The 19,876-nt window shown below is 35.6% G+C and overlaps 4 protein-coding genes across 4 annotated transcripts; 3 read left to right on the top strand and 1 right to left on the bottom strand.

The window, feature by feature from the left end:
* The first annotated feature begins 1,565 nt into the window (after positions 1–1,565).
* On the top strand, positions 1,566–3,948 carry LOC129890239 (endoglucanase 1-like). Its single transcript, XM_055965808.1, has 6 exons — positions 1,566–1,864; positions 2,034–2,444; positions 2,525–2,617; positions 2,713–2,874; positions 2,974–3,085; positions 3,173–3,948. Exons 1-6 carry the CDS (start codon positions 1,634–1,636, stop codon positions 3,667–3,669), a joined length of 1,506 nt encoding a protein of 501 aa, XP_055821783.1. The 5' UTR covers positions 1,566–1,633; the 3' UTR covers positions 3,670–3,948.
* Positions 3,949–5,586: 1,638 nt separating this feature from the next.
* LOC129888620 (protein BRANCHLESS TRICHOME) lies at positions 5,587–7,141 on the top strand. Its single transcript, XM_055963569.1, has one exon. The coding sequence runs from the start codon at positions 5,880–5,882 to the stop codon at positions 6,846–6,848; it is 969 nt and encodes a 322-aa protein (XP_055819544.1). The 5' UTR covers positions 5,587–5,879; the 3' UTR covers positions 6,849–7,141.
* Positions 7,142–11,239: 4,098 nt separating this feature from the next.
* LOC129888621 (growth-regulating factor 8-like) lies at positions 11,240–13,539 on the top strand. The gene is made up of 4 exons (XM_055963570.1): positions 11,240–11,840; positions 11,962–12,126; positions 12,214–12,499; positions 12,695–13,539. The coding sequence occupies exons 1-4, from the start codon at positions 11,573–11,575 to the stop codon at positions 13,332–13,334; spliced, it is 1,359 nt and encodes a 452-aa protein (XP_055819545.1). The 5' UTR covers positions 11,240–11,572; the 3' UTR covers positions 13,335–13,539.
* A 2,506-nt stretch (positions 13,540–16,045) lies between these two features.
* Positions 16,046–18,973, bottom strand: LOC129890240 (protein IQ-DOMAIN 17-like). The gene is made up of 5 exons (XM_055965809.1): positions 18,538–18,973; positions 18,027–18,266; positions 17,386–17,631; positions 17,150–17,287; positions 16,046–17,040 (listed from the first exon to the last, which is right to left on the bottom strand). Exons 1-5 carry the CDS (start codon positions 18,664–18,666, stop codon positions 16,249–16,251), a joined length of 1,545 nt encoding a protein of 514 aa, XP_055821784.1. The 5' UTR covers positions 18,667–18,973; the 3' UTR covers positions 16,046–16,248.
* Between the last annotated feature and the right edge of the window lie 903 nt (positions 18,974–19,876).

Raw genomic sequence — 19,876 nt, forward strand, 5'->3', positions numbered from 1 at the left:
ACCTTTTGTACTATTATGTGCATTTATTTTTTATTTTTTTCCCAAAGTGATATATGCTTCCAAGTCCTGTGCAAACCACGTGAATCAGTCTCGTGACTCCATCGGTATGGACAGGAAAATTACAAAAAATAACGTTTCAAGTCTTATTAGGATGAAGTGCTTACTATTATGTCAAAAGTTATAGCTGATAGTAAAATTGAAACTCCATTTCTTAACTAAGTTCACCATGCAAGCGTCATGTTCGATTGTGACTTCAACTCGAATCACCCTAGCCTCGTGGGCCTTGCGTAGAATGTTGGCATTACCCAACAAGTTTCGACAAAGTCTCAATTTTGCTACTTTCCTACCCCTGCCTGCCCCCATGATTACGCTTTTTCTTCTTAATTCACTGAAGGAATCACGCTTAACTAGTTCTACAAGGTGTTTTAGTGTTAGGTAGTTATTTTAAGAAAAGAATTATGTTTTAATTTTAGAATGTTAATACTGAGGTTTGGCAGATAGCTTGAAGTTTAAAAGATGGGCAGGACACGTACGCAACGAAAGTCAAAAAGATTTATCTTGTTGGAACAAATTTTACACTGAAATATCTCCGTAATTATCTCGGTAACTAAACTGCCCTAAGGTGTTTAAATGGTACTTTGTGAGGTTGCGAGTTGTTAAAGCAAGTTTCAACCTTTGTGATTTGTGAATGTGGTTTAGTGGACAGACGAACTTTCAGGCCGTATATTTGTTGCTAAAGTCACATTTTTATTGTCGCCGTGAATTATGCTTGTTTGTCAATATATTCAAAGTCTGCCTAAAAAGAAGAGACGAGATTCCTTAATGCCCAATTGAAGTCTAATAGAGGAACGAAAATGTGAGTAAACAATGTTTTTTTTATTCACGAGATTGAACAGTAATAATATGAACAGTCTTATTCTTGTCGTCATTGACTATGAGCCCATTTGGATAAAACCAACTTAAAGCCCCTTTTCAGCTTTTAGACGTGTTTGCCTATGCTAACTTTAAGTCAAAAAGTTTTTAAAGTCAGTCAAAAATGAAAAGTTAGAATTCCTAACTTTTTTTTTGTTAAGTGCTTAAAGTCATTTTCTTTGACCATGGAAATTACTTTTATATCCCTTATATTTTAACTAAATTCCCAAACTACCCTTTTTATTCTTTTAACCCAAAAATTCAAATAATTTTCCTCATCTAAGCACTTTTATCCAAACACTCAACTGCTTATTTATAAAAATAACTTTCAGCACTTTAAACTTCTAAAAATACTTCATACATAAAAGTTACTTTTTTTAAGTCCATCCAAACGGGCGGGCTCTATATGTCAAACGCTCCAAACGAGATAAGGCTCTTTTCTTATTTCTCTGTTACGTACCCTTAAAAACTTTTTAACTCTTTTCCTGCAATAAATTCGTCTCATTTGTCGCAGTTGATCCCGTGAATTAAACTATATCATATATGATTCTACCACTTATTTATTAATAAAATAAATAAATAGTTTTCTAATAAGGTCTGCAACGACCAACGAACTCCTCAACTACCAACTATATAAACAGACGCTTCCCTCCAATAAAACTCAAAAACTTACGAGCCCCTTCACTTTATTTCATCATTAATTACTAAGTAAAGCTGAGAAATGGCTCATGCTAATAGGGGTTCTTTAAACATGCTGATTTTATGCTTCACCTTCTTCCTCTTACTTAATCTTTCTCATAATTTTGCCTTGGCCTTCACTTCTCATGATTACTCTGTTGCTCTTGAGAAATCCATTATCTTCTTCGAGGGACAGAGGTCCGGAAAATTGCCTGCTAATCAACGACTTCCGTGGAGGGGTGATTCTGGCTTGTCTGATGGTTCCGGTTACCATGTAATTTTCAAATATACTAGCATCATTTCATTACTCCATGTCCCTTCCTATTTTATGCGACACATTTTTCTTTCAGTCTGCTCCAAAGAATGAGACAATTAACTTGTACATTTTTTCATAACACACAATGACTAACTCTTTTTTTATTTTGTTTATGTTTATGTTTTAGGTTGATCTAGTTGGAGGATATTATGATGCAGGGGACAATGTTAAGTTTGGATTGCCAATGGCCTTCACCACAACTCTACTAGCATGGAGTGTAATCGAATTCGGGAGCTCCATGCACAACCAACTTGACCATGCAAAAGAAGCCATTCGTTGGAGTACTGATTATCTTCTTAAAGCAGCCACAGCTAGCCCCGACGCATTATACGTTCAAGTAGGAGACCCTAACCAAGATCACAGGTGCTGGGAGAGACCCGAGGACATGGATACGCCTCGCACCGTCTACAAAGTGTCCCCTCAAAATCCAGGTTCTGATGTTGCTGCTGAGACTGCTGCTGCATTGGCTGCTGCCTCTATTGTGTTCAAAGATTCTGACCCTTCTTATTCCTCTACATTATTGAAAACTGCACAAAAGGTAATTAATTAAGCCCTGTACATTTTTGTTATCTTGTACTATTTATGCATCCAATTTTAAGCACATTTGCAATATTGCAGGTGTTTGCTTTTGCGGACAAGTACAGAGGTGCCTATAGTGAGAGTCTCAGTTCAATGGTCTGCCCATTTTACTGCTCTTATTCTGGATACAATGTAAGACGAAATGTTTACTCAATGTTAGAGTGAATACACACTTATCTCATCGATCAATGGTTAATTTGACCATAAATACATTATAAAATATTCAGGATGAACTTCTATGGGGAGCATCATGGCTTCATAGAGCTTCAAAAGACACTTCTTATCTTGCTTATATCCAATCAAATGGTCAAACTATGGGTGCTAATGATGATGACTACTCCTTCAGTTGGGATGACAAGAGACCTGGAACCAAAATTATTCTCTCAAAGGTTCCTTCCCCCCCCCCCCCCCCTTCTACACTCCTTTCAACTTCATTTTTTTTAGTCATAAAACTCACTCCTTTTGCTTCTTTCCCCTGCTTTAAAAAGGACTTTTTGGAGAAGAGTATTCAAGAATTCCAAGCATACAAAGTTCACTCAGACAATTATATCTGCTCTCTAATTCCAGGCTCACCTAGCTTCCAAGCTCAGTATACCCCAGGTCAGTAAAAGCGTGAGGACAAAATGTAGTAGTTTAAACTTTGGATCCACCTATGCATGTACTGAATTCCTAGATATATGTGTGCAGGGGGGCTATTATACAAAGGAAGTGGAAGCAATCTCCAATACGTGACATCTTCATCGTTTCTCCTATTAACCTATGCCAAATACTTGAGGTCAAATGGAGGGGCTGTGTCCTGTGGGAGTTCAAGATTTCCTGCAGAGAAGCTCGTCGAGCTTGCAAAGAAACAAGTGGATTACATATTAGGAGATAATCCAGCAAGAATATCGTACATGGTTGGTTTCGGACAAAAGTATCCACTTCGTGTGCACCATAGAGGTTCATCTCTACCATCAGTGCATGCACATCCTGCTAAAATTGGCTGCAATGATGGGTTCCAGTCTTTGAATTCGGGGTCGCCTAATCCAAACGTTCTCGTGGGAGCCATCGTGGGTGGTCCTGACAGTAGAGACAACTTTGAAGATGACAGGAACAATTATCAGCAATCGGAACCTGCTACATACATTAATGCACCACTAGTTGGGGCTCTTGCTTTCTTGTCTGCCGAATCCACACCAAACTAGTAGTCACATATATATGGTTGAATATTAGCGTTCTTCTATGCTCTATATTAACTAAGTCTTGTAGTAAAGAAGAGGAGCATGGTTTCTTGGTAGCTCAAGATAATTGTAAAATGAAGGTTACACTAAATATTTTAATTTAGGTGTTTATTTTTCCTTCTATGCATTCAGCATGTAGTCCAGAGGAATTCTTGGTTCCTCTAGGATGTTAAGACCCTTAAAATGCTTGATATGACTTATTATTCACTTGTTCCAAATTGAATAATCAGCAATCTATCTGAATCCAGGGGCAAGTACAATTAGAGTGAATTTCTTGTAGAATCACATATCAGTAACTAAGAGGCAACACATCTATCTTGGGAAAATGATTATAATCTGAAACTACAAATACACTCGAAATGTACTTTTAATTGATCACTTAGATATTTTCTCTTTCTTTAGAATACGCACCAAGAAGAGTCGCTTCTGTTATGTATGTTACACATAAAAAAATATGAAATTGACCTCTTTATTTGGGTTGGTTGGTTACACATTTTGTGTACTACTTTTTTGGAGATGAACATTGAATTGCTTTATGGAACATATCCTAATCCCTTACTGTAGAGAGCTTTCAGTGGATGTTACAAAGTGAGTGTGGTATGTAAAGGGCCCCAAACTTCTTTGTTATTTATAGCCTTGTTCATTTCACCATATTTGTTCACTTCATTCTATTTAATAAGACTACCTAAAATAGCTATATTTCCCTGCTAAAATTTGATCATAGAATGCAAAGGCATAATTTATAGTACCTTGCAGCAATCACTCTTTTTCTTCAATCTAATTATCTAATTAGCTTTTTAGTGGTCCATTAATCCAACTCCACCATGTGCTCTATCTTATGATCAGTATCCCTTTTGGACTATATTTCCCATTGCCCCTCCACAAAGGTGTATACATCAAGACGGCCCAGTACGTGGTAAGAAGTTTATTGCTCAAGTATTGGTATGATAGAGCCAAGTGCTAATGAAGGAAGACGACAGAGTGAAGAGGAAACACAAAGGGAGGCCATCCATGTGGAACAATTTGTACTATCATAAGACAACTATTTGGACCCCTCACTCACTATAACCATATGACTTACCTTTTTCTTGCTAAAAGCTTTACAGGACAGACCATCCTGAGTTGGATTAGACAAAATTAATGTCCTAGTTATGTATGCCAAATGATGGTTAGTTAAACACTCTTTTTGAGAAATTACTGTGTATATACATGTCAAATACTATTTTATTTCATATATATTAAATTTTAAATATTCTTAGCATAATCATGATTTCGCCACTACCCTACATGACCACTTGACCAAGAAAAAAATGCTCATGTATCCATCTCGCACTCATGGCAGAGGTAAGGGGCGCAAAGGGTTTCATATGAATCACTTTTATCAAAAATTACATTGTATATAAAAAATCAAAATTAAATGTCATTATATAAAGTATGTAAATGTTAAATCCCTTGACTTCTTTGTGTGTTAATTTTTTATATTTTGAATACTCTTAATGAAAATCATAGTTACTAGCACTACATCATTATTTATGTGCACCTAAGGATCAAAAGTATGATATTATAGTTTTTAAATAATACTAGTAGTACTTTCTCTGTTATGTAATAGTAACGCAATTAGAGTTTATAGGCAGATATGAATTGAAAATTCTTAATGATGGAACATGATTGCAACTCAGGTAAATCATTGCGCTAACAGTATCGTGAAAGCGAAGCATCCTATGGTTCTTGGGATATGCAGTCTTTTTTACTCTGATTTCAAATTAAGAAACATCACAACTTGCTACAACCAAATTCCATGTCACAAGCTATATTGAAATGATTTCAATTATAACATGTTGAAGAAAATATAAAATCGAAGAGATTGATGTAGATAGAGGAAGGGGAGGGGGACTAACTGAGGGAGTTGGGCACCTCTATTAAATAGTAGAGGTACATGTGAGGTTGAACATCTTTCCTCCACTTTTTGCAATTTCAGTAGCTGGAAGGACAAGAAGATAGAACAGCATGGCCCTACTCCTATTTTTTTCTTAAAAGCAAAAGCAAGAAAGTTAGCCCAAAAGATTAGAAAAGCAAGCACTGCAGCAAAGGTGTTTATTATAAAAGCAAGAAACTCCCCACCTTGTCATAAAGGGTCTTGAAAAAAAAAAAACATTCCCAATTGGAACAAGAGGATGATGATGATCAGAAGCCAAGAAAATCTCAGAAATAAGTCTTGTATAGGTATCTCAGATGATCACATTATCCCTACTTCTTTATGTCCAACCTGGAAATTGTACGAGAACCCTTTCTATAATTCACAAAATCAACAACACAACCCTCTTCAAGACCGAATTCATCACAACAATAAGCAAATTCATCGACTCAATCTTCCGATATCTGCTAGGAAAATTGCAGCATCCTTTTGGGATCTCACCTTTATCAGGCCCTTTATGGACTCTGAGCTCGAAATGGCTCGAGCCCAAGTTGCTGAATTGAAGGCCAAGGTAGAATACGAGCGCAAGGCACGTAAGAAGTTGGAGTCGATGAACAAGAAGATTTCTAGAGAGCTCTCTGAAGAGAAAAAAGGAAGAGAAGCTTTGGAGCGAGTTTGTGAAGAACTTGCCAATCATATATCGTCGGATAAAGCTGAGATCAACCGGTTGAGGAAAGAAATGGAAGATGAGAGGAAAATGCTAAGGGTGGCTGAGGTTATGAGGGAGGAAAGAGTTCATATGAAGCTCACAGAGGCTAAATATTTATTGGAAGACAAATTGTTGGAATTGGAAGCAACCAAGAAAATGTTACAAACAGAGCAATCCAATGAAGCCAAGATTCAAGAAAACATCAACATTTCATCAGCTGCATGTGATCAAGAAACAGAGACAAGGTGTGAAATAGCTGATCACAAGTCCATTAATGAGGGAAACGGTGCTTCTTTTCAGTACCAAGTGACGATTCATCGAAGAAACCATTCACAAGAGCCTGAAAATCCACACATCAAACGAGGGATCAAAGGATTTGTCGAATTCCCAAAGGTTGTCAGAGCAATTAGTTCCAAAAGCAGACATTGGGGTACAAAGTTGGAGTGCCAAAAGGCTCAACTTAGGATATTACTGAAACAAAAGTGTCCTATCCGATCCAATGCTCTTCTAACAACCTGATAACCATAAAGTTTATAACTATGGAGTGTTATTCTGTATGGTTCATCCAAAGTATTACTGAAACTGAAGAGTCCTATCCAATCGAACGGTCTCGTACGTTAATATCATAAAGTCTGTAACTTTGGAGTGCCCATTTTTTTTCTTTCTTTAAGCCTTGATTGAATTTTCTGTTAGGCGTAGAGAATCTATTTTGAGTTCATGATACTATTGAGTTTTTGTGAATTGTGATGTTGTAAATGTATAATTCTCTTGATTATAATCTAGTTCACTTGAAAGGGGTTGCTTTTTTAATTCATTTGGAAGTTGTATGATTATGGTTACACAGAAAAGATTGATGAAAATCCGAGTTTGTATCATACTACCATTACACAGAAAGGACAAATTCATGAGATGTATTTGATCAAAACAAACAATATGTGTTATGGACTTGAGGTAATATTATTTTGTATAGGAGGAAAATTGGGACATTCCAGATAAGCCATTGTTAGTTTCATCATTAAACAAACAATTGGTACACCAAAGCAAGAAGCTTTTTGAAGTAGCATCATTACCAACACTAATGTTTTAGTTCTGTAATGAAGAAATACTTAGCCGTTATTAAGGTGGTAAAACTGGAGTTGAAGTCACGTCGATATATTAATTGTCAATAGTTGCATAGTTTACAACATGGTGAAGGGAAACTTTTTGTGATTGCTTTTTGTTGTAAAGCAAAATGTCTGATGAGCTTCTCAATCTTATTCCACGATATTTTTCAGAAATGACAAGTGTACAAATATGAACTCAAACTAAGTTGATCATTACTGGGCCGTCTCTCCTAAACTTATGTGTTTGGGCCTTTTATATTTTGGGCTCATATTCTGTCTAACCACCCCCACCACTCGTAGAAGTCTATGAGAAACATCAAATAAACTGTTATGACGGAAGGACGCAAATCTGAAAATAAAGAAAAATAAATAACCCTTCAAATCAAAGGTAACAACCATGGAATCTTTGAGATCCGAAATCCTCCACTATAACAATAAGAGAGTTACAAATATTCTCCTAAATGGCTACACAACAATTGTCAAGGAAGGAGAAGCAATAGTTACACCAACAAAAGTAATAGAAAGAAAATCCACCCAAAAGAGTGTTACTGTTCGGGACCTAAAACAGAATGTTTATGAACTCCAAATCCAATCTTCACAGTTCAACTCAAACATTAAGATGTTAGGAATACTCGGCAAAAATTTCAGACCGATCCAACGGTTAATGAATTGGCAAACTCAATTTGAATGTTGCTAGTCGGAAAGGCAAAACTGCTGCGAAAAACACATTTTTCTTTTCTCTTCTCTCTTGTTGAAAGCTCTCTCAAAAACCTCTCTTATGTGCCTAATGTTTCTCAAAGACACTATCAATGAGTAATTGCATAATTATCTCAAATCATCCTATTTATAGAGTGATATTTTTTTCTAAAGCTAAAACCAACTCCAAATAAAATTATAATTCCAATCATTTTCTAAATGGAATTGAAAACCAAATTAGAAGAATTATTTCAATCCCTTTACAAATAAATTAGGCCATGAGCCAAAGAAATATGGCAATAGCCCAACATAAAGACCCTCTCATAATATTTGCAAGTTGGGCGATGCTGCTAATAAACTGCAGAGAAATTAGAACACAAAATGTAAATTGGATTATCACTAATATAATGACAATCAACTTCAATTTTTAATATTCCTAACATGTTTCATTTTTTGTGAAAAAATAGACTTTTTGCAATGTGTAAAATTGCTTAGGGGTGATGTGCATTGTTTGAACTAAATTGTAAATCAAATCGAATCAAATTCTTTTTGTTATTTCCTTTGGTTTTTTGTTTAGTTTTGGATTTAAAAATTTAGAAATTTTTAATTTTTTGATTTTATTTGATATTTAAAAATAAAAAAACTGAATTATTTAATATCACATTACTATCTTATAAGAGGGAGTTTCAGGCCTAAGCAGGCAACAGGTTAACATGCCTACTTTGGCCATTTAAGGAAATTTTGGTCATTTTATTTATTATATGCATTTTGTGATTGTTCTCTAGGCTTAAATACATTGTACCAATGTTTTGTGTTGACTATTATATATTTGTGCACTAAAAACAGCTAAGCATGAAAAATGACAAAATGAAAACAAGTTCATCCAAGCAAACTCAATTATTTATTAAAATTTATTTTAAGTACAAAATGACTTTAAGTTGGTCAACCAAACATTCAAAAAAGTTTAAAATAACTTACAAGTCAATCCAAACTGGCTCTTAGAAACAAGGTGACAAACCAAATGAATTGTGCACATGAGTTGACAAATTATACCTTGTTCAAAAGAAAACACTGTCACATTGTAGAATAATCGAGCGTTTGAGATAGCCAAAAATAAAAATATGAAACTAAACTCTAAATTAAGGACTTTATATACCAAATGGTATAAATATAATTATTTAATTTATTATCGGGTTATCGGTTAAGTTGTTAAGAGAAAAACCTCAAACTATTAAGAATCGATAATCCAATAATAAAAAAACTAAAATTATTATCAAAACAACTAAATCAATAACTTATTATCGACAGATTAATAACTTTTTTTTATTTAAATAATTAGTTTCGATTCAATTGAATGGTCAACAACATCTACGTATGTTTCTAATTGACAATGTAAGTCGTGCCGAAATCACATAATTACCATTTTTCTTTTACAAGTGCAACACCACTACCCATCCATGCGTACTTGTTTCTTTCTGTTTGGCTTTTACCTAAGTTTAAATTTTTGGATCCACTTAAATATTTCTTTTTATTACATAAGGATTGTACATTTACCAATAATGGCATGCGATTTCGAATGCTATAATACAGATTCAATCATTCCACGCCCTGAGAAAGGTTTAATTAGAGGCAACATGCATATCTGAGAAAACTAGTACAAGTTTTCTTAAAATGAGATGAAAATGCAATAACTCAAAAAAGACGGGGCTTAAAATGCAATAACACAAACTGTTGACGTGGACATATGTTGGTCCCCACCTCATCTATGGACCTCAAAAATTACGTTTCCCAATACGAAATAATAGGAAAAAGCATGCTATTGTAAATAATATTGGACGTATATATTTGTTGTCACCGTCGCCTCAATGAATCAAACCACGCCGACGTCCACTTTCTTTCTCTCTCTCCAACTACTCTCTTTATTTTTTACTCTTCTTCCGCGTTGACTCTTTTACTATTACTTTACACTAATTTCCTTCCTCTTTCCTCTCTAGACTCTAGTCTACTCTTTTCTTCTTCTTTTTTTTTTTTTAACCCTCTTTGACTTTAAAAAGAAGGTATCAGAGAAAAAAAAGTTATGGGTGTGAAATATTTTCAATTTAGAAATAAGTAGTAAAAAGGGACAAATATTTTACGACAGATGGAATGTCTTTAATTCTCTACTTTAAAACTGTACAAGGTTTAAATTCTCTATTATAAATTGCCTCGTAAACACAAATTGTAGTGCGAGATAGCAATAACTACGTAGATCATTTCCTTTTTAGCCTCTTCCAAATTGATAATCCGCTTCATGTGATATTCTATTGCAACTAAAATTCTTAGTTATGGAATTAGACACCTCCACTCTACCCAAGCGTACGTCTAACCCGCTTTCAATCTGCTCACTCGCATACCAATAAAAGAATACTCTCAACTTAAATTACTTACAGTATTAAATAATGTAATAATCGAAGAACAATATCGATGAATAGTAAAAACATGCAACTATGGAAAATGTTATTATTATTCCTTCCGTTTTTATTTGTATATCGTTATTATTAAAAATAAGTATTTTTTTAATTACTTATTATTTTACAAAATCAATATATAAATAACACTATTATTTCTATTTTACCCTCGAGGGTTATTAGCTTTGAAAGTATAAATTAACCAACATAGGAAAACAAAATGTTTAATTCATGTTTTCATTGGTCAATTTTATTAATTATAATAAATTAATTTATGTTAAAACTAACTTCAAGAGAACATTAAATATAAGTATAATGATAAACTTATCTAATTTTTTAAAAGACGTAAAATTTAAAATGACGACATACAAATAAAATCGGTGAAAGTATTATTTTTATGTGTTGGGAAAAAGTTATAATGTACCAAATTACCACCAATTTTATCTTGTTCTAGAAACAAAGAATTTTTAACTATCTACTACTAACATTTTATCTTAACTCACAATCCTCCAAGTCTTCCTTCCAAAATTTAATTATTAATAAGCTAAAAATCCATATCATATCTTATTTAATTACCTTGCTGAAATTAAATATTAGTATGTCGATATATGTGAAATTTTAACGTCATTTGGGCACGAGGGGACCAGATATTGTGGCCATACTATCGCAAGCTTAAGTTGTGGGTGTGTCCCGTTATATCACAACGGGGTTAGAATGTTGCAAGTATAGGAAGCAAATATCTGTAAATCTCTTTCACTGTGTAATGGCGGCAACTTAAGCCAATATAACAAATCTTGAACCGCCTCTGGACTTGTATATCTCTATTTGTGTCTCTTTTTGTATGTAAATATACAAGAAACAGAAAAGTTTTTCAGCTTTGGCACTACCTAGCTAGCTTTATAAGCCCTGGCCGGGGTTTTAGCTTTACATATTTTGGAGTTTACTATAGTGATTAGAGAGCACTTTTTTTGTTGTTGTTTGGGTTTTGTGAGAAAATATGGGGAACCGCGAAAACACTGAGCTTCTGGATTTGAAGATGAAAACTACTGAATCTTCGTACCCTTATAAACGGACCCTGTTCATGCCCCCTTCTTCTCATCCCCACTTTTTTACTCCTTCTGGGAAAGAGACTAGTGATGATGGAGTCGGCGGCGGCGAAAGTGGGCCCGGAAATTTTGTGGGGAGCGATATCTACGATGTTGTTGTGAACTCAGCCGCTGCACATCCATCAAGACCTTTGCAACAACCTTTCAACACTGGTGCTAGTACGGTTTTCAAAACCCTCTGTTCAACAACTTTCACTTTATTCCTCTGTTTTTCTTTTCTTTTTGGGATGAGTTGCTGAAGATGTGAAGTTTTGGGTTGTATTTCTTTCTTTTTTTGCAGGAGGAAGCATGGGCCTAAAAGCTCCTTTTACAGCCTCGCAGCTGCAGGAGTTTCAAAGACAGTCCATAATATGCAAGTACATAATGGCCTCTATGCCTGTTCCTCCCCAGCTACTCCTTCCCTTGCCTACTCACCCATCTCCAGCTCACCATCCTCAATCTAACAGTAAATATTCAATTCTGAGCTTGTTTTAAGTCATTTTTTATCTACACTCGTTTAGGAGAAATTCTTTTTTGTTTATTATGTGTGTAGCATCGGGTTTGGATTTGAAGTTCTCAAGTGGGTCGGATCCAGAGCCATGGAGGTGTAAGAGAACAGACGGGAAGAAATGGAGATGCTCCAGAGATGTAGCTCCGGATCAGAAATATTGTGAACGACATGCCCACAAAAGCAAACCCCGTTCAAGAAAGCCTGTGGAAATTCACACTGCTAACAACAATAATTCCATTCGACACCCTACTAATCCCAAATCTAACAACCACCACACTTTTCAGTTTCCGACGGTGCAGCTCTCTGCTCCGTCCGGTGACCAAACCAGGTGAGTAGTTTCAAATTCTCTATTTCAATTTTCCATGTAAACATTGTTAGATTTCCTATTTGGGTATTTTTTTATTAACTCCTTTTTGTTCATATCTTGAGGAATTATGTGTGTGGGTCTACTAGTCTTTTCTGGCCTTTTTGTACCTATGCAAATAAATGTAGAATTGATTGGTTTTCTCTGCTTTTATGAAAGGTGTATTGAGTGGTTAGGGAGAGGAGACAGAAGTGGTACCATCCCTGTCGTTAATACTTGTAACCAGCAAAATTTGCAGCAACTCATGCAGTCATCTTCTGGAATGGGATTCAATACTGACCAAAACAGAAGAAATTCACCTGCATTTCAAGTTCAAGACGAGCCAAAAGTATATCCAATGATGAACTTTAATCAGTATATGTCTAATAGCAGCAATGGCGAGGCATTGGGAAGTCAATTAAAGAATGCAGAGTGTAACGACTCGGTAAGGGACCTCATGGATGGTTGGTCAAAAGACGGGCTTAGTGATGGTATTAGCAACAATGGCTCTTTTACTTCGCTAACACTTTCGATGTCTGGTTGGAATCGTGGAATGGATGATGATAACGAACACGGGCAAGTGAGCATTGGGATGATGGATTCTGAGAGAAGTGGTGATGAGATTTTGAGGTCCCAGTGGCTTAACCCTGGTTCATGGATGAGTTCAACAGCACCTGGAGGACCTTTGGGTGAAGCATTGTGTCTTGGAAATGCCTCTAGTTTACCTTCACCTCATGGCTATAGCAATAGCACTGCTACCAGCAGCTGCAGCTTTGGTTCCTGCGAGAATGGTAGCCACGGACTCGACTTCATCGGGTGATCATGCAATCTTGGCATCTTGTAAAATGGTGAAAACATGCGACGTCCATCTTGATTAATTCTTTGAGTAAAAGAATTTGGGAAAATCGACAGTTCTGGCTTTTTGTTCAATTTCAGTTTTAAGTTTCACTCACTCGGTATGCATTGCTGTTAGTTAGCTACTATTGCTGCTTCTCCATATATATACAATCTCAGTGATTATCCGAGCGGTTTTGTCCAATATTCTTGAACCCAATCTACTCTCTAAAAAAATTCGGTATGATTACGTATCTATTGAAGATGCGTTATTGTACATTCTAATGAGTTGTTATGGTGCTTTTAGCAGGAAATTGAATGCATTTATTTGCATTATTTATAGTTTACAGTTAAGAACTTGAGGCGTAATTAAGTTCTTATAATATGATGATGATTTAAAACGTAGCTTTGGGCTTCCATAATAGCCTGTATGGACCTAATATCTTAGTCATTTTTTTGGACAAATTGTTTTGACAAACATTTCATCATACACCTTGAGATATAATGACCTATAACATTTTTTTCCAATTTATTTATAGGTAGAGTGGGAATTACAGCAAGAGAATAGAACATGACTCACAAAAAGTTTACTTAATTCGTAAAAGAAGAGTTTGAATTACAACTTCTGTTATGGAGAATTTTAAATTAGCACAACTTACATCTTAAGAGTGTTCCTATAAATAGCTTCTTGGCCTGATTAGTAGCTTTGATAAATAGATGTATTTTGATTGCATTTCCAACAACGATGCCAACTTGGACAAATCTTTTTGTTATTAAATGATACCAGCTAGCTTCTACCCACCAATAGAGGGTGGCTACCCGCAATTTTCTCAAGTACTTATCAAATATTGCGTAGGCCTCTACTTCTTTACTCATCACAAAACAATTTCAAACTCTTAGATTGAACTTTGATAATTCATTCATTTCATTTAGCTCATGATATATTCATTTTTGTTTCAGACATTTCATTTCTGTCCTTCCAATTTTCAGAAAGAAAAATCCATCCATAAATGACCAACTCCATGGCCATTATGTAGATGATAGGGTACCTCATCTATTATATCCATGGTACCTTAATTTCATATATTCCTTTTTCGGCCCCAAATTAAGTAGAACTATAAGATAATTTACAATACAATAACTAAAACACTATGAACAAAAAGATTATTACATATGTTGGTTGCGTAGTACTAATGCCAAGGAATTTCTATTGACTAAGATTGACAAAAGCTTTTGAAGAAGAGAAAGGAGGAGGAAGACAAGACTCTTATCTAAGACATAATACATAAACATGTCTTTTAATTTGGCCTCATCTGGCATTTATACCCTTCAATTATGGGTGTGTACAAGTAGACACTTAAATCCGTATAGAATTGAATAAGTAAACACACATGTCTTGCTTGGAGTCGTAGGTGGAAATTGGCGTGAATCATGCCACACATAGAACACATATGCCTACTTATTCAACTTTATACAAGTTTAATTGTCTACTTGTGTATACCGAATGTTGGAGCGCGTAGATGCCAAATGATGCCAAGTTGAAGGGCATATATATATGTATTATGCCTTTTATCTAAAATTTGCCTATTTTTTTTTTACAGGTTAGTTGATTTTCTTTTATAAAAAAACTGAATATAACTTAAATAGTAACGTAATAACTATCTACCGGGTTTTAAAGCCCAAAGGGGATTACTGGGCCTTAACCTTCAATAGGTGATGGGAGGCCTATTGAGTTGTGAATGCAGCCCAGTGTTAGTTTTTTTTTTTCTAAATTGTATTGAGGATAAATTGAGCATCACAAATAACTGAAACGATTTTGGGCAAATATAATTGTGATGAAGAGGATTCCTCCGGCAGTTGGGGCACATGGGAGTCCCTCTGATTTATATTTGGTAGGTACAATTAGTGCAGGTTGAAAAGGGTCCATCATTTAATTTTCACACTAAATGTTGCTGAGGTAATTGCAGGAAGAGTATCTCAGTAAATATGTCAACATCCACAATATGTGAACATTAATTGTCCCTTTCGTAGTTCAATTATGTCTCTAGTAAGACAGATTTTACTGTTCCCTCAACCCTCTTCGCATTAAACATGAAATTATTGTTTCTTCCTACTATCATTTTCTTGAGTTTTGTTTTACTGGCCAGTTAGCCTCGTAACAATATTCTACTTCTATACTTCAGTGATGACATATCTTAAGATTTAGAGCCATTACTCTATATTTCATGATTTGTGTTGAAAAGTGGCCAACACACCAAAAAGATTCATTATCTATTATTATATCATATATGTATACATAAAAGAAAATATTGACCTTATATATATACAATGCCCCTTAGTTCTGGCCTGGGGGCAAGCACCTGATGCTGAAGGCGAGATCCCAGTTAACTGAAGTATTATGGTTCTGCTTGTAAATTCAACATAAATCAGTGCCAATAGCCTATACAGTATAGGCTATACTATAGGCCAGTCAGAATGTTATGGATTTTCTTAGAACGCTAGTGTAAGTAAAAGTACAAATCTGAGAGCATCTGATATATATTTTAGAAAATTAATCTTTTGGTATATGAGGAAATGAGCTCAATAAAGCAAAACTATTATATTTGACACTTATTAGTTTGAATTTGAAATGTGATAGAGTAGTTTGATTGATATAATTAATTGCTTGTGCATAATGAGCTGAAGGGAAATAAACCATTAGAGAAAATTCAAAATTCTACCTCTATTATAAGCTAGAAAATGAACAAAGAAATACAGATCTGACACATTTTCTTGCTTCGTTTATGACTAACATTCACCTAACACCCTGATTTTCCCGTCTAGAATTATAGAAAGATAGGACACACAAGATGGCTTTGTGCCTGTAATCTTTATTCACTTAGATACTATTTCTGGATTTCTCATCTTAACCATCTCCTTAAATCAGTGGTTGAACAAGGAGAAATTTCTCCACCGAGGCTGTCGGTGTAACACGAGTAGTTTGATTGTTGTTCTATCCCAACATAGGCAGCTTGAAGACTTTTGAAGCTAGGACTTCTTAAGTTTTGACTGTAGCCATAGGCAGCGTTTAGCGAGTATGGCTCAGGAATAGGGTAAGAGAGGCGTTTTTTGACTGATCCAACTCTTTCTCTTTCTGGTGTGGAAGGCCTTTGTTTTGGTGTGCTTTGTGAACGACTGCGAGCTTTTGCAGACTCAGTGGCAGCCATATAGTTAGGAACTGATGCAGCAGCTGTATCATTTCCTGAAGTGCTATACCGGGACATTATACTGTTTGAACGGCTGGTAGAGCGTAGGCATGGAGTGTTTGCAGTTGATTGGCTTTTACGTGGGCTTGTTGAGCGCATTTGGAGAGGTTTTGGTTGACAAGGGGGTGGGGTGGCTGGTGGTTGAATTGCGGAGTAATTGTAATGTGATGATCTCTGGTGATGGGGAGAATTAGCAGTATAATGAAGACTACTAGCCTGTCTGTGAAGTGGACTCGAGTGTTGTGATCTTCGAGCATTTGGAACCATGTTAGAATACGGCTTAGCCGTGTCCATCTCAACAGTCTTTATAGAGTCTCTTCTGTCAAATGAACCTCTGCTGCTGGTGTTCCATTGCTTAGATGACATCCACTCGTCTAGCCAATTTGCTGTCTCTTCTAGTTCCCTATCACTTCTTTCTTCACTACCAACATCCATCTCATCCAATACCTTAATTTTGGAATGTGTAAAACACAGTAATTCAGGGCTTATTTCTTGGAAGGATGTGAATAGTTTAACGCGAGAATTAATTAAAGGGATACAGAAATTAAAGTTGAACCTGTTGAGTAAAAGCATGAGAAAGGGATTTTTCCCGTTTAAAGGAGGCTTCTTTTCTGGCTTGTAACATTGATTCCAGCTCTAGAAGTGATCTCGGACACTCCCTCCAATCATCAGCAATTGAGCTTCCATCTCTAGACTGCACGGAGTACAAATTTTTACCAGTGTTAGAGTTTAGGAGCTTCTACTGAGTACTGTTTATCACACATTAACTAAGGCGTGGAAAGTAGAACTCACTCTGGACTTCCTGTCTCGGATGTCATGAAGATATTTAGAGTCCCATAAATTGATTGTTTCAGCAAACATGGATCTACGGCCTCCATCATGTGAAAGGCGAGCACGTTGTTCGCGAACCCGAGCCTGCACCCTAAGCAGAGCTTGCATACATTTCAGTGTCATCTTAGCTTGCTTCCGGACGTTTTGACCCCTTATTAATGCCTGAAGCTTCACTATCCCCTTCAATGCAATTAGTGCCCTCCTTGCCTGCAATAACAATAAATTAACTGATTCACATGACAGGTATCTGTAAATATTTAACATTCCAATGCATGACTTCTTCTTTCTAAATTGCTATTACTAATTAGTTTTCTTACTTGTCCCAAAACATTGTCCATTTTATAGAATTGAAACTTCTGAATACAGTTTAGAAGTTAAATATCACAAAAACTCTTATTGCTCGGACTCTTCAAAAATGTCACTAGGTGTGTGTAAGGATCCTCCAAAAGTAGTGCATTTTGGAGAATCCGACAAGGGTGAATAATCCGAGAAATATATATGGCCGAAAATAGCTATCTCTTGTTTTATTTTCCTTAGCACAAGTCAAAGTCTAGAAGTCATTTCCTTTTGTTTGTTTAAGAACATTGGAATGGTTGGCTTACCAGATAGCTTCTGAATGCTGTTTGGATGAGTACAGCAGCATTGTATTGCCTGTTTGAAGGCGGATTATTGGAAGATCGTGTCAACCTTATGATCTCAACTGCTGCTTTAGCTGTGGGTACATCTACTGCTGTTGCTGTTGCTGTTGCAATTGCATGCTTTGGATCAGCAATTACCTTCCCTTCACTTTGTTGACCATTTTGTGACTGCTTTCTGAATAACCACCTTCTCTTCTCTCTTTTCTGTACAAGTTACACCAATTAAAGAATTTATATAGAATTCGTTGAAATCCCGCAAGAAAGCAAGTCATACTCAAGACCAGTGGCAGAGACAGATTTTCACTGGTCCGTCATCTACTATATATATATATATATATATGTATGAGTGAAAAAAAATTGATTTTGTATATACAATGCGATTTTGTTAAGTCTAGCTCCGCTCCTGCTCAGGACAAGTAATGCACTATATATAGGATTAATTACATGAAGTGTATATATATATGGGAAGCATTACCTTTTCTTCATCTTCCTCTAGTTCATGCTCTAATTTTGCCTTTTTGTCGCAGCTGTTATCTTTAGTTGGTGACCTGAAAGCCCTCTTAACAGCACTCAACCATGAACTACCTCCCTTTTTCTTTCCCATTGAGAGGTAAATTAACAAAAATTGCTTTGGTTAAATCAACATGGATAGACAAGTAAAGAAGAAAGGGAGAAGAGAGTGGTGTGGTTTATTAAATTTGCTAAAGCCTTTAGCTCCTGAAACAATAAATAAAGGGGCCGGGGAGAGAGAGAGAGAGAAAGAGATAATAAAACAAGAAATGACTGATGTCTGAAGTGTGGAAGAAATATAATGCAAGAGTGTTTATCCGTGCAGCATCTATTCAAATATCAATATGTGAGTCTTGTAAGTGTAGGTGTTTTGTATTTGCATTGGCATTGGCATTGCTTAATGAAAACACTAATGGTGGGGCTAAGTGTCAGCCGCGCCAGTAGAGAGCTTTTTCACCAATCAACTAACGAGAAGACATTAAAATGAGTGAAGCTGCCTTAAAATAAGCTTCTTTTTTTTTTTTACCAAGTAATTGCTGGCTGCAACATAAGAATCCAAAGTTATTAAATTATTAGTGATAGAATGTGCCTTTTCTTCTAAATTTTTGCTACCGAGCGACTGACCATCCCTCATGGCTTCACGTGTTATCTGCATCTCAGAGTTAAATTTTTATCTACAATCATTCATGCACAGAGTACAATTTATAAGAGCTTTGCTTGTGTTGTTCAGCTGGTTCATTAAACATAAAGTAGTACTCTTTATGGTGGCTGTATACTCACATTCGATGTTTATACCAAATTAATATTGTGTACTTATTAGTCATGATTAAATATTAAAAGCTAGATATATTTATATATTATGCATTTATTAGTTTGACAAAACGAGACACTTGTATTTTGTCCGAAATAAAGAAAGTAGAAGAACAAATTGACAAAGGCGTCTGCATGTGGTTATGGTAAGTGTGTAAGAGAGAGAGAGAGAGTCAATTATTTTTTCCCTCGAAGACTGCCAATGTAACCACAAGCCAAAGGAAAAGGAATCCATTTTTTTTGGGTAGAAGGGATTTATGATAGTGCCTTCTTTAATCACGTGGACCAGTCAAACTTGTTCTATTCTCTGATCTTCTTTCCCCCTCTGTTTGATTCCATTGCCATCCATTGCTTTAAAAATTGAAAAGATGATTTTACTCCCCTTTTTAAATGATAAAAACTATGTGTTCTTTCATGTTCTTCGCTAGTTTTCATCCTACTTACAATTTTTAAAATGAACTTTTTTTTTGTTGACAACGAATCCACGTTGGTTA

This window comes from Solanum dulcamara, chromosome 5 (genome assembly GCF_947179165.1).
Source record: "Solanum dulcamara chromosome 5, daSolDulc1.2, whole genome shotgun sequence".
Taxonomy (NCBI): domain Eukaryota; kingdom Viridiplantae; phylum Streptophyta; class Magnoliopsida; order Solanales; family Solanaceae; genus Solanum; species Solanum dulcamara.